This window comes from Parus major, chromosome 2 (genome assembly GCF_001522545.3).
Source record: "Parus major isolate Abel chromosome 2, Parus_major1.1, whole genome shotgun sequence".
Lineage (NCBI taxonomy): Eukaryota > Metazoa > Chordata > Aves > Passeriformes > Paridae > Parus > Parus major.
In genome coordinates this window covers 120,532,608-120,547,996 of record NC_031769.1, presented here as the reverse complement: position 1 = coordinate 120,547,996, position 15,389 = coordinate 120,532,608, and the positions used below count along the sequence as shown (strand labels likewise).

Below are 15,389 nucleotides of genomic sequence, written 5' to 3'. Positions count from 1 at the left end.
TGATTCATACATTTGTGCTTTTTAAACAAAAGAGTGAGATTAAATAACTGTGCTGCTTGTATCCTTCTGAACACTCCCCATAACAATCCAGATGTGCTTTTGCAGAGAAAATGAGTGGCAGCACACAGACCTTTGTGTCACCGTGTGTCTCCCTGTGACGTGAGGAACTACCATGCAGTTGCTAACATGTTCAGAGGTCATATACAGCAGGTAGTGAATTCAGCAGCAGTGAGCAACAGAAATGACAGGACACTCTGCATCCTTTTTAATTTGCTGCTGTTTTCTCTTGCTTTTCTAGATATTCTAGTAGGCAGAGGGGGTTGTTCCAGGAAATTCAGCATGAATTCACATGAAATGGTGCTGGCAGTGTGACAACACAAGTGCTGTAAGCTTGATGGGTTCAAGGATTCTCAGGCACAGGATTCAATGTAAATTAAGCTGTAAATAAATAAGGACTCTTACTCTGGGAAAGATAAGATTCAGGTGAGAGAGAGGACAGGGCAATGCAATTAATAGTTATTACACTAAAGAGCCTTTTATCACCGGCAAATTATATTAGGGTTGAAGACAGTAATTTGTGGAAATGATTCTGATCACATGCTTTAGTTGAAGTAGGTTCCATGAGTCTATTTATTGTGCTGGAGAATGTATATTCTTTGGATCTGAGAGTTTCCATGGCTTTGGCTTTTTATTGACCTTTTTATATCTTCATTCACTGCCCCCACCCACCTTAGCAAGCAGAACACAAAGATGACAGCTGACATATCACAGTCAATTCCAAGCATTTAAAATCTGAAAAGAGCACTCAGAATACCAGAAAGATTGAGTTGTATAAAAGATCAGTAAGCTGAATTATTTCCAAATCAAAATAATAATCCACCTTATTTTACTGCATGTAAGTTTCATTGTTTGAGGAGGTTCTCTGTTAACCATGGTGCCTTCAAACTTGCTTCGACCATGACAAAAGAAAGATTCTCTTTCACATATAGATATACCTCCAAAAGGTGAGGCATTGCAAAAGGCAATAGCACTGTGTTACTTACTGGACTAACTGCCCTTCTGTGCTCATCAAAATTCTTGAATCTGTCCTCTCTGACTGGGTACCCTTGAGACTTACAGCACTATATTTTTAAGGGATTTTTTCCCTCACCATTACCCCTATCTTCAAAGTGAAAATTTCTCCTTAAGCAGGTGTCTCCTTCGATAAGTCAGAAGCTGAAAGCTCCAACGGTGCCTTCCTCATGAACAGGGAGATGGGGATTCCTCTCCTGCCTTCCAGAAGGACCCCATCCCTCTTTTCATTTTCAAATTATTTGTTGGTTAATGAGCAGCATCTCAGGCTGTCAATCTCCGAGGAGTCACAGTGTCACAAGGACAGAATATCTGCCTCTATGTATTTAATCACACAATACAATTTAATCAACCTGGAAAAAAGCCCACATTAAAAAAGAGGACAGATCGAGCTGCAGTTAAATTGTGATTTTGGTGTTGAGATAAAAAATGGATATTAATGTTCATGTTGCAAAAGAAAAGTGTACTTCACGGTACATAAATTAAATATATAAAGTTTGTTATTTTATAGTACATCTGTCTGCATATTTTAGAGTATTGTTCCATTTTATTACATTTCTGATCAAGACTAATGCTCATTAAAAATCTAATATGACAATGAAAAATTTTATATGGAAAATTCTTGTCCTCTATTACAATTGCTATCTGCTCCACTTTTTGGAAACCACAGTAAATTAGACTTGGGCCATGGTAATCTTAATTATATCTTGAAATAGATGATGTTGGAAATATATTGAATAAACTCTTTTGGTGAGATTGCCTTTGCCTCTTAATTCAAACTCTATGTTCATATGCTTACATTATTTAAATTACAAAAGGCAGGCATCTGAAAAACTGGATGCTTTGTTGGGCTGTCATATTCATGAAAATTCATTCAATTGTGAGGAGGTCAAAAAAACAGGAGAAAAAAAACTGTGTGCTGATCAAAATGTAACATAAGCCACACCATTTCATTTAAGCTGCAAAATGCATAGACTAAAAAAGACAGTTCAACATGATCTCAAAACTGTGTTCTGTGAATTCGTCATACTTTTAGCTAGAGTTGTAACCCAAGCTATTTACTTGCTTTATTTGAACAAGACAGGAAATAGAAGCCGTTCTAATAGGTGATACAAGCACTCTGCATGCTGGGTGGCTGATGTGAAAGTGACAGATGAGAACATCACCAGATCAAGCAGTCTGGTTTTTGCTCCAAAGTTGTATAAAAGTGAAATGTTGACTCTGAATGCAGCTAAAAACCCAACCAAAGTTTTATCTTGTCTCAGTTGGCCTTGTGAGAAGCAAAGAACAGCAAGACCTAGCAGGTGATACAACTGGCAAGTTCAGTTGTGTCACATGAAATATGATGAAAAGGTATTGGTGATAGTAAGAACTGCCATGAAAGGCATTGTTTCACTCCCATGGCATTACTGCCCATTGACAAGGAATGTGTTTAATTAATACTTAGAGGAAGGGTCCCAGAGCTGTGATGCAGAATGTGGCCAGGCCTCCCTGCAGAGCAGCCCTGTGAAGAGCCAATAAGCTGCCAGTGGGAACCTGAGGGCATGTTGAGATGCTGGGATGTGTTTCATGAACTGTTTAATAGAAATTGTAAATGAATCAGCTGCTCCAAGTATGAAGTTTGCAATCTATAGGTGATACACTGAACCACAAACCAAACTACATTGAATATATTGAGCAAAGCCATCTAACCTTATACCTCCAGTGATGAGGTTTTCTTATCTCTTCATGGAATCAACAGTGTTAGCCAATTTTTGCATATCTTCTTTCCTTCCTCCTTTCATTAAATTCTCTTGACAGACTGAACACCTTATTATGTACTCTATTTTTTCCTAACCAATTACTAACTCCTTTAACTTGTTCAGGTAATTTCAGTCCGAGACACATCTCCATGTGCAATCATTATAATTATGCTTCCTTGAAGATATTCAATATTCTAAAATTGAAACAGCAACTGTTTGTTTTGTCAACCCACCAACAAACTGGCAAAGGAGGTTAGGTGGGAGGCCAGACCCCAAAATGTTACTGAGCCCTATCAGACATGAGACACTCAACTGTTCAACTCTTGTTACATTAAGACTCGAAGAGACCAGCCAGTGCTATTCTGATCAAAGCCGAAGACATTTTAAAACTGGATTTCTAGGCTTTCTGCTCTAGTCTCAGAGGAGAGTGCAAGCTTTAGATGAAACTCCCCCTTGATCAGACTGGCTAAAGGAAAATCTTCAACATTTGCTGCTGTTCACCTCATCATGTTAGACACCGGTGACATTCACCCTTGCAAAAGGAAGAAGTGGTGTCAGGCTCAAAATCATTGGGTAATTAAGAGCTCTGTGCTGATGCAAGGGTGTCCTGCCACAATATGACTTGGAGAAGTGTCACATCAGGCCTTGTTTGTGAGGAGGTGGCAACCCTCTCAGCAGCATCAGTAAATGTAGTACTGATGTGGTATCTTTGACTGACACTTGATTCAGGTGAGCTGCCAGATAATGTCAGTAGCAATCATAGCTCCACCACAATATTAAGGAACAGAGATCATTGTCATAAGAACATTTTTAGGCATATGTCTTCATGAGGTTTTGCCTATCCTGTTTAGATGGTATTCAAAAGGAAATTATTATCGTTGGTGATACAAAATGAAAGTTTTCTTTCACTGTCATTATATAAAAATCTTTACATTTGATCAAGTTTCTTACACTTCAATAGAAATGTTTATGATTTTGTTTAGAAATCAGGCATGCATTTTAATTTTTATGAAATAAATTTTTGAAAATATATTTCTGCAATTGAGCACCTTTAATCCCCTCTGCAATCAAATTTAACTTTTGGCTTCATAGAGGGCTTTCTATTTATATATAGACTATTCAATTAATTAAAATGCATGGATTTGCTGCAAGAAAATCAGAAACCAGAAGAAAGCAGTGATTGATGTCAACCTTGATGACAACCATCTCCTCTATCTTCATGTTAGAAAAACAACAGAAGAAAGAGAAGTGCAATTGCATTGTTAACATCAAAACACTAAATCTGGTGATAAATAATTTTTCCATTTCTTGTTTATATTCCTAGGGAGAATAAAGGGAAAGAAGCTAATGCATCTGTATCAGGTCCAATAGAAAAAATGCAAAAATTAATTGCAAACCAATACAGCAGTTAGCTCATCCATCTGTCTCTGGAAAACACACAATCCTGATTCACCTATTGCAGCTACTTCTAAAGCTGATTTATTGAAATCCTTGAAGAATAATCTGTGAACATGTCACAGCATTGAAGTTATAAGGGGGTTTCCATATTTCCTTCATTGTGGGATGAGAAAAAAAATTTCTTCAGTTCCCTAAAATCATAAACCTTCTACACCCCAGTCAGCATTCACAAGTGGAGGTTTCCTGCATGTAGAATAATCAGACACTGACACAAGTTCCTCAGAGGGACCAGACCTCCAGCATTCAAAATGGAGTCTCCTTTTCCTCCCATGGCAACTTTTTCCTGTAGTTCTGCACTCCAGAATAGAGCCCATTTGAGCAAAAGTAAGCAGCCAAAATCACTGTTTTATTACTACTAAAAAAAACTACCACCACCACCACCACCAACATAACAATAACAAAAAAATCCCCTAAGAACAAAAAAAAAAACAAAAAAACCTCCAACCTAATTTCTATTCAAAATCTAGTAAAGAAATATGCAAATGAACATAATTTCCAAGGCAGAGGAGATACTTGTCATCTGAAAAAATATATTGTAAAGAATCTTCCTAAAGTTTACAATGTCTTTATAAAGTTGCATCTAAATTTTTCTAAATAATAATGTGCTGGAACAAAGGCAGTGATTTCTTAAGTTATCCTTGTCCAGAAAAACACTGGTTTTTTGGTTTTTTTTGAACAGGCTGTTGAACATATGGTTAATTTTAAACACAGATGGAATTAAGCATGTGCTTCAGTTCTTTTCTGAGTCAGAAGTAAAAATTTAAGACCATAGCTATGTAATACTTTGCCATGCTACAGCAGAATCAACTAAAATGTTGCCATTATATTCTTTCATATGATTTCAATATCCTGCTTAAGCAGAGGGGGTTGGATTAGATGACCTCCAGAGGTCCTTTTCAACCTCAGACATTCTGTGATGCTGTGAACATTGTAGAGATGAAAGTATGTTAGTTATATACTTATCCATTGTGTAAGGAATATAAACCATTCTCATTGTTTATGTAAATAGTAAAAAAAAAAAAAAATATTAAAAGGAGAATGTGTCATTTGGATCATTCATTTTTCTTTATTGAGCTTTGATGAAAAACAGTCCATTTGAAATATTTCCAGCAACTATTTCAATTCCAAATGCTCAATACAAAAACTTGGTATCAGAGTTCAAACATATAAAGTTACACCTCATTATAATTTAATATTTAACAGCACTAATCATTTCTGATTTTTCATAATTAAGTTTACAAAAATAATGTTACATTTATAAAATAAATCAGCTTTTCCCAATAAATTACAGTGGTGTTCTTATTCAAAAATGTAATATATCATACAAAATAGACAACAGTTTTTTGTCAGATAAAATACTAAAGTATATTTTTCTTCCAGTACATTTTGGCAGTGTGTGGAAACATTTTATTGTACACTTGATATCTAAAGTTCACTGTGAAAAATAAACTAAGCTATTATGCACATCTCTTATATAAGGCAAGGGTGGCCAGCTTGGGGACTGATCTTTATTTCCGATTATGTTTTTTGTCAGACCAATACTGCTGTGTTTATGCAACTGACTTCATTTATCTGACACAGTAAATTCATGCAGATCCACCTAGAGTCCAACACTCTTTCTATGACAAGTACACAAAAGTGAGCCAAATCAGTAAACTTTTGGGCTGCTCAGTATCTCTCACACTTGTTTTACCTTTGTGTATCACTGTAAAGCATTGGTGGCCAACTTGTAAAAATAGCACAGTCCGGATACCCTTAAAGTTAGTGGCAAAACTTCAGTACCTTATTCTGTCATAAAAACTCATACTAAAAGGAACTTGTAAAAAGAGCAATGCATTAATAAAAAACAAACAGTAAACAGCAAAAAGAAAAAAGGATCTAAAAAGCAAAAGGCAAATATTAATAGCTACTGCATACAGACTTTACAAAAGCAACTACTTTAAAATAACAAAGAAGCACCGTGTCTACCTCGTGGTAGGTGCATTCTCATTAAAGCCTTTTGAATGTTCAGGTCAGCTCAGCATTTACTGTGTTTTGTAGGCATTTCCTGCCTACAAAAGTGTATTTGAAGAATCATTCCAGATTGTCTGAGCAACTTTTATAAACCAAGGGAGTAACTGCACCATCTCTGGATGCTGTGATTAATGAAGGTGTCTGGTTCAGGATGAAGGATGAATCTGTTCATCTGTTCATTCATTCAGGATGAATTCTTCACCTTGAAGAATTTCTGACTCCACTGTTTTCTCTTTGCAATAGTTTAGCAAACTGCAATATTATTATCTCTTTTTTGTCTGTTTCTCTCTTACATATCTTCTGGTAGAAAGTCTACCTTAAAGTAGACTTTACTCACTGCTGTCTGGAATAAATAAAATGTGCAAAATGGTGATTTGCTTATGATACTGGTATTGTATGACAAATGTACCACTTCATATATCACAAAGGATTACTTTCACAAATTGTAACTGAGTAATATAAATGCCCCAAGTGAGTATGTCACCACATCCACTTTGTGCAAATTCACAGAGGGTCCAAATCCAGATGGGTTGTTATGGACTCCAGACACAAAGCTTAGTCAGTGTTGGATCCCCAGACGGAAAGAGGAGGAAGAGGTGGAGAAAGGGGCTCATCACAGAAAACCAAGTCATACCACGCTTCTGAAAACTCCTAAAAATTGAGAGGATGAGTATGTGAATTGAGAGGGTGTGCTGTCTTCTGGCTTGAAATACCATGACTCAAACCAGGAAAACCTGGAGCTGAATTCAGGCACATTTGCCACTGCAATTAGTAAGTCATACCTCTCCAAACACAGAGCTACTATATTCATTACAACTTTTCTGTAAGTGAATTTTAGTGATTGCTGAAACGTGCATTTACCACCCAATTAGACAAATAAACACAATGGCTACTCCTACACTAGTAAACCAAACATCACAAAGTATACTCCAGCCCTGAGGTCAAATAACATGGTCCTAGTTATACCTCATTGCAGTTACAACTTCCTTGTGAGGGCATGAGGAGGGGCAGGCACTGATCTCTCCTCTCTAGTGACCAAGGACAGGACCCAAGGGAATGGCCTGAAGTTGTGTCAGGGGAGGTTTAGGTTTGATAATAGGAAAAGGTTCTTCACCCAGACAGTGACTGGGCACTGGAACAGAGCCCAGGGAAATGGTCACAGAAAAGCCTGACAGAGTTCAAGAAGCATTTGGACAACCCTTTCAGGCATGTAGTGTGACTCTTGGGGATTGTGCTGTGCAAGGCCAGGAGTTGGACTCAATGATTTTTGTGGGTCCCTTCCAACTCTGCTTATTCTGGGGTTCTGTGATACTCTCTGTACCCCTAAAGAGAAGGGCTGTGTCCAAAGAACCTGGTGAAAAGTGTCCCTAGACTGGCCTAATTCCCAAAGTGTGCCCATAAATTTTTTAGGAATGTATTAATTAGTTCAGCCCAAAAAGCCTACCAGTTCTTGTTCTAAGTATTTATCAATATAAATGCTTCAGCACTGGCCAATTGACTATATATAGACATAGTATCTATAGATGTTCTATATATAGATTTTAAGAAGCCCTCAAGCATATTCATCCAGGCAGGCCTTCTGCTTCACACAAACTCTTAAGCAGGGAGGATTCAATGGTTTTGTTGAAATTTTACTTGATGGTCCTTTCAAATCAGGATTTTTTAAAATAGCTGGGGTTTTCCTTTTTTTTTTCTATTCATGTGCTTTTTTGGTAGCCTAATGTTCTACTATTAGCATAATCTTGGCTTTTGCTTGAATAACCCACCTTTTCATGTCTACAATTCACAGCTAAACAAGCACTAACCAGTTCCATTATGATGAAAAAAATTATATACAAATCTAAAACAATAATATTAAGACAACAACTAAAACAGAAAATAAAAACACGAATCTGTGCACTTATAAGATCTAAAAATAATATCTACCTCTATACATATTTGTCAGACTGCAGTGTCCACAGTTACAGTTGTATGCAGTAGTCAGAACAGCATTACTTTCCAAATCATGAGGTGTTTTAAGGAACACCCACTTAGCAGTGGCTGCTGAGGAAATAATTTCCCTTTATCAACCTGAGATTTTAAATGTGCAAGTGTTCTACTAATCTTTCTAGTGCATGAAAAGGAAGGGAAGGAAGGATAAGACAGAGACAGAGATAAAAATATTATCACAATGGTTTTTGTTTCAAAATAGATTGCTGTGCAATGACTGAAGCCTGATTTGAAGACATTTTGTATTCTTGCCCAGAGCCTTGTGGAGGGGAAGGCAACGGAGTTTCTGGAGTTGCTGAAAAAAACCATAGAAATAATTACATATTTTTATAGCCTGGTCTACTCTACATATACATACTACTGCAATGAAAGGGAGTCTTGTTGCATGCTTGGGAAAGGGAGTGCCTTGACATGCTAGGGAAACAGGATATTTTAATGATCAGAATTTTTAGTTTATTAAAGATTGTGCATGTAAAAACAATGATATATCAGAATGGTGCTGAACTTTTAAAATTAAAATAAACGCAGGTCAAAGTCTATTACTTAACACCATTTATATACATACATTTTTAATGCACAATTATTTTAATTTAAGAATGATGATTAAATAGCACTATGAACACTGACAGGCCACCGTTCTAATTAGTATTTTAAAATGAAACAGCGAAATGTTACGACAGAAGGTTAACATGTAATTACTTACGTATCTGTTCTGTGTGTACAGGAGCAGACATTGAACCTATGAGGACAGTCTGGCCAGTTAATGGATCTTGGGCCAAGTGAGGATGCATTGGATGATGCAGATGACTGGCATCATTAGAAGTACCTGCAAAAATAACATGAGCATATATCAATGCAAAAGAGCACGTTGTTGCCAGTGACTTATACTTCAGTAATTACATTTCCACAGAGTAAATATTTTGATTGGCAATTTCAATAATTGCCTCTGGGTATTCATTAAACAATTTAAGAAGACTTCAAGCATATTAAGCACTGTGTTTATTTTCACTGTTTTGACTGCAGTAACAGTGTGTTTCATGAAATATTTCTAAGGATTCTTTCATCTGCCTAGAGAATTGTAGGACAACCCAGTAGTTACTGAGAAGTAAATAGCAAAATCTGTCATTGAAGGACTAAGCTAACAAGATGAACTGCCAAGACAAGAATGCTTTAGTTAACAATTACACAACACAAAGCTCAGATAGTGAGTCAGAGTGGTATCTTAGATCAGGATTCCTTCAACATCCCAATATGCTAAATTCAACATAATACAAGATGGTAAATTTAACAAATTGTTATCTTACCTCCCAGTAACATTTCCTGAAGCAAACTGTCAATTTTAACAATTCCAAATAATTTAACCAATTGTATCTGCTCAATCATTTGCCAAGTGATGCTTTGGAGTGTAGGCAGTAGAAGAAGAAGTTCTCCAAATCTTCCTCTGGAGTCATACTGACGGTCATTAATATAATCCTCTAAACTGATTTGGACTTGGAATCGCATATTCTTAATTTTCAATGGATTACTCAAGCCTTTTGCATCTTAAAAAATGACAAAAACTTAAAGTCAAGGCATATTACAAATGGGAGAAGCATCATACTGTTTTTCATTTTATTCTTTTCCATTCAGCTAGATAACATGAACAGATGCTACATTAACAAAAATTACTTTCAATACAATCACATGTAAAACAATTGAGAAATATTTTTGTAAAAATACCTGGATCAAAAAACACAATTGCTTTCAGGCAAGCATATTCATTGTCATCTATTTGAATTTCCTGGAAGGGACGAACCAATTCATCCAGAATCCGATTTGCCACTCGGCAGATCTCTATTTCAGTGCTGTTGCGATGAATTATGTAATTGTTGCCTGAGAAAGAAAGAAAACCAACATATGAATTGATACAAACATTTTGAGGTAACATACTAAATGAAGCCAACTTTCAAAAGTACATTTCATATTGCTTGATCAAGTTAATAATTTTTTTAAGTAATAACTCTCCCTTGTATCACACACAACATTCATTGTAAACAGAGTATATGTGCAAATTATAGCTGTCACCCAGTAAATAATTGGTACATATACATATGTATGTATACATACATATAAGAATGCCAACATGTAGTTACTGATTGGTCCACAGAACCAAAGCTGGTACTTGAATGTACAAGTATGAAGCAGGTAGACCTTTATGTTTAAATAACTGGTAAATATACTAACAAATTGATCTTAAAATGTCTTCTGTCCTGATTAAAATAACATATCCCAAGCTGAATGATAAGGATTTGTCAACAGACAACAGGAGATGCTGGAAATGCTTTTTTTTCTAATGGATATTTCTGTTGTTCCTAATAAAATTTAGTAGCATTGTAAAATTTTCAGTTAGGAATTAATTTTACCTAGAGTTTTTTGGGTTTTGGGGGTGTTTTTACATATCTATTTGGAGGTCTCCACTATAGCCCAACACTAGTAATATTGTGGGGTTTTCAGAAGCCACCATGTAGTTTTTAAAAGAAAAGATGATAATTATATCACAAAAGATCCATGCCAAAATGACCCATAGAACAGATGCCTGCCTCCAAGTATCAAAATTAAGCCTTGATGCCTCAAATTGTTTCTTCTTTTGGCATATCTGCTGATGCTGATGATATATAATTTTCTTACTATTATTTTATAATTTTTTTTATTGACTTATTATTAATCCAAATAAATTTTTTTTGTTTGTTTGTTCCTGTTAATTTTGTTAGCGAAACAGTATCTAGGGATATAACTACCTTAAGAAAGCCATTTGTACAGCTTTTATCTTGAAAAGATTGCTGGGGAGAGAAATATCTTCAGACCATACCCTTCTTGTCCTTTTAATGTTTCAATATGTGTAAAAATAAATCCAAGCTAATTTAGAGCTATGAAAAGGCGGGCCCATAGAAGAAGGAGGACAAGTAGTAGAAAATGTCCTTGTACCACACCACCAATGAAGAGACAAGTCTGAGTCCATATTCCATATAGTTTTGCCTCACATCAAAAATCCTGTCCAAGACAACCAACAGACTTTCTCAGGAAACAGCCTCAGTGCTGACCATGTCAAATGAGACCCTTTTTGGCAGAGTACACTTCAAAGTGGCAGAGCACTGTGTCACACAAGGCTAACAAATGCCTCTCCCCATCACTCTCCACACAGGCACACATCTCATCTTGCAACTGGGCCTCCCTGTTGCATGAACTGGAAGACGTGCTTCCATCAGTGACAACATCCTCTTCCCTGACAGCTGTGTTCCCTTTATATAAGCCAGCCTAGGAGCCATTTCAGCTGACCAAGAATATGCTCCTGCAGACGTGCCTTGTCACTGTGCCATGGATGCATCCATCTGCATGTGCCAAGGACAGCAGGAATGATGTTTATGTGGTGGCCATGTGGGGACTGTCGAGGAAGCAGTGAGAGGGGCCTTGGGAAAGTGAGCTGCAGGAAACAGGCTATCTAATATTTTATCCAGTGGAGTCTTCTCTGAGTCTGAACGACTCCTGAGAAAGCTCCAGAAAAATGGTTTTCATGAAGACTGAAAGTAGTACATGTGCAACAGGTTGGCTGCTCCTTTCCTAAGCAAAGGAGTTTTTATGCTTTTTTTGTGATTTGTTGTTTTGTTCCATTGTTTTTCATGGGAAAAGGTGCAGAAAGGACAATAAGGTTAGGAGGCAATTTCCAGGAACTCCCTTAAATTGTGGTTTCTGCTATCCAATAGACCTTTAGGTGTATTAACCCACATGAAACCATCCACCTGCTTTTGCTAAAACAGGCACATGACGTGTCATTAATAGCAATTTAGCATTTACAGAATGTATTGTTTTGATTGTACCAGAACAGTTACCCCACTTAAGTGACTACATCGTTGCTAATGTACTATAACATCATCACCAGTAAGTAAAAGAAAACCAATATTTACCTAGAAGTAAAATGTCCTTATATGGCATGGACCTTTTTGCTGCTCCAAGCAACAGGTGCTCCCCAGCATGTGCTCTTAGAAGGGCAACCTCATGAAAAAAACAGCAGACTCATTAGATGATACAGCAGTAAGTTTCATTATGAGCAAAAGAAAAGAGGATAGATATTACTGTGTGTCAGGTACATGTTTAAGACTGTTAAGATTCCAGTGTAAAATGTAAAGTGAATGTAAAAATCTTAACACCATAAAAACAGCACTTCCTAATTAAACTGTCATCCTCAGTCACTTCAGGCATTCTGTCTAAATTTTAAACATCAGGGTCTGCAAAATACTTCTCAATAAATATAGTACCTGCATTTATTTCCTAGTGTGTATTCCCTTGACAAGTTTTCTCTGGCATCTTAAGCTGACACTAACGACTCCAGTGGGCTGGAATGAACTGTAACAATAAATTTGGTTCTATCAGTCTCTCATTTTTCTCTTGAACCAAAAATTTATGTGGCACTTAAAAGAGCTTTTCCCCAGCAAACCCAGATATGCTAACAGAGCCACTATTGTCCACAAAGAGGGATCCCAATTTGTACTGGGAAGGAACTTGTGTTTATTAATTTATTCTTTGTCACCTATTTACCTTCCTCTGATTTTAATGTCTGCTTGAAATTTCAGCAATGCCCTTTATTTCCTCAAGAAATTCATTTCTTGACAAGTAATTCTAATCCAAGCCAATCACTGTAGGAGAGATAGAAAGGTACACAGCACCTGGGTAATTCTTATCTGTTATGACTTTTCAGGTTCTCAGTAGAGTTACCTTAGCTGCTTTGGTCTCTTCTATGTTTTGTAAATCAGGCTGACTCCCAGATCAGGAATCATTTTTTCAAAACTACATGTGCATTTTATAACTGAATGCACAATGCCCTTTAGAAACTGGCTATCATAAACGAAAAAGTGGCATTTTTTTATCTCTCAACATCTTTGTCCCTACTTTTCCAAGGTATTTAAGGTTTCAGAGTATTTCCCAACATGTACTCTTCAAGCACAGCAGGGGTGTTTTCAGCTTATCATTCTAAACTGACACTTTATTTTTTTAAATGCAAACATGAACATTTGATACCTTCTCTTTTCCTCCATGCTATTTTAATAAAAGCAGCAATATTTTTTTTGCTTGCTTTTGTTGCCCTTGTGAAGCAATGGCATTTGAAATTCTCTTTCACATAAACAGAGTTTTAACTTATTTGAGTATGTTGGGCTTGTGCATATATGTGCTCTGTGGGTTGGCAAAGACATCATTTAACTCCTTTTTTTGGGAGTCTCCTGTGGCCTGAAACACATCCATATTCCTGAGGAATGATATAAGAGGGAATGATTCAGTTCAAAACCAAAGATGACCTAATACTTGCAGGATTTTGTTGAAAAACTGAGAGACTGAAGAAGCAAAAAGAAAGATTAAAACAATTCCAGTTAAGAGAGTGATTTTTGAGATGAATTAGATTTTGGTGTGGAATCAAAAGATCCCAAGCAATGAATTCATCTCCTGAGGCTGCTTGTCAGAGAACTGATCTTCACAATGTGGAGATACTGGTTCTGGATTTGCCAGCACAACCTACTCTGAAAGCCAGTGATATATCAGGATATATTACAGATGTGATGATAGATCAGACCTCTGTCATAAAAACCCTTATGAATTTTCAAGATTTTGTGTTTTTTCCCTTATATTTATTATATACAATATAATTTTAGTACATTGCCTTGTAAGAAAAATTATTTGCTATGCATTGATATCAGTATGTTTGGAATTGTTTGAGATTCTAAATGCTTTTGGTTTTTGCAAGTAGGGAAGACTTCCTTCAAATTAAATAATATGCTCTCTTTAACCATATTATAATGAAAGGTCAACATGAAATAAATACTTTTTAATGTCAGAAAAAAGTTCTGCTTCCAAAACACTACAGAAAGAACAAAACACTTAAAGACATGCTGCTTTGCTGCTTCTTTTTGTTCATGTCTTTTCTGTTGTGATGGTGTTATTTAAAAACTTTAAAAAAAATAAATTAAGAGGGTGGGTTAGCTCTATTTGCTCAGACAGAAAAGAATGCTTCATCATGACATTTAAATATCACAAGAATAACAGCAGTAATCAGAGTTTTTTTCTTTGGTCCCTTCTTATACCTGGTCATCAAGTGGTAGTTCACAGAAGCCTGGAATATATTTAGCCCATTCCACCAGGACTAAAAGTTGTTGCTTCATAGATTCACAGACATCACTAATACCAGCAATTTTCTTAACATTTACATCAGTGCTTGCACCAGGACTTGAGATTGAGATCTGGCCATAATGAGAGAAAAAATGAACAATGTTAAATTTCATATAATTTTATTTTCATTGGTTAACAGCATATTTAAGAAAAAATCACAGCAGTAATTGTAGATACTCTTGAGAAATTCCTTGACCATATGGAGCATTACCCTGGATGTAAATTATAAATTTTTCTTTCTCATTATTACTTGTTGCATTGCAATATGATAGATCTTTAATTAATCATATCATGATACAGTATCTTCTCATTCCAAAATACTATTTTTAAACATACTAGAACTCTTTTCATTTGTAGAAGGGAGGTGCTTTGGTTTTTTTTTTCCCTTTAAACTGGTTGACATTTACCTCATTTCAGAAAAAAAGGAGAGCTCATAGCAGCATGCAGTAATATTAAGGGATAGAGATATTAAGAGAAAGAGAATGATAAAGGGGTAGCATGTTCTTCCAGTGTAAAGATAAGTATCATTAACTTTAGAAGGTAAAACAGGGGTTTTAGTGCCTGGAGGAGAATGGTTTGTAATGATGAAGCAGCGTTATAGGCAGAGGCCTGAGATGTTTCAGAGGAAATGTAAAGAATATGAGTGTGTATTAGACCACCTGCAGGGAACAGTGCTCTGTGAAATGGCAAGAGAGCAATATCTTTCTGAGCCTGAAGCTGGGGCACTTCTACTGAGCCAAATCCTGATATTCTTAATGACTTTTCAAGGAAAGGAACAAAACCAGGCTTTCTCTAAAGTCAGGCGGGAAAGTCAACTTAAGAGAAAGCCAAACCCAGGAAGGTAAAGTCAGTTTATAGTTGCTATCATAGTAAGGAAGCAAAAAGAAAAAGGAAGCAGAAAAGAGAAAAAAAAAAAAAAAAAAA

At 36.2% G+C, this 15,389-nt stretch overlaps 1 protein-coding gene across 3 annotated transcripts in view; it reads right to left on the bottom strand.

Annotated features, from left to right (window-relative positions):
• Window positions 1–7,495: 7,495 nt before the first annotated feature.
• Window positions 7,496–15,389, bottom strand: part of HNF4G (hepatocyte nuclear factor 4 gamma) — a 60,028-nt gene continuing 52,134 nt past the window's right edge. For all 3 annotated transcript variants that reach the window (XM_015620079.3, XM_015620078.3, XM_015620076.2), the window contains 6 exons: window positions 14,381–14,536; window positions 12,215–12,302; window positions 9,993–10,145; window positions 9,578–9,814; window positions 8,977–9,099; window positions 7,496–8,568 (listed from right to left, as the gene is read on the bottom strand). In XM_015620079.3, the coding sequence (XP_015475565.1) occupies window positions 8,450–8,568; window positions 8,977–9,099; window positions 9,578–9,814; window positions 9,993–10,145; window positions 12,215–12,302; window positions 14,381–14,536 (876 nt within the window). In that variant the 3' untranslated portion in view covers window positions 7,496–8,449. The remainder of the gene's footprint in view (window positions 8,569–8,976; window positions 9,100–9,577; window positions 9,815–9,992; window positions 10,146–12,214; window positions 12,303–14,380; window positions 14,537–15,389) is intronic.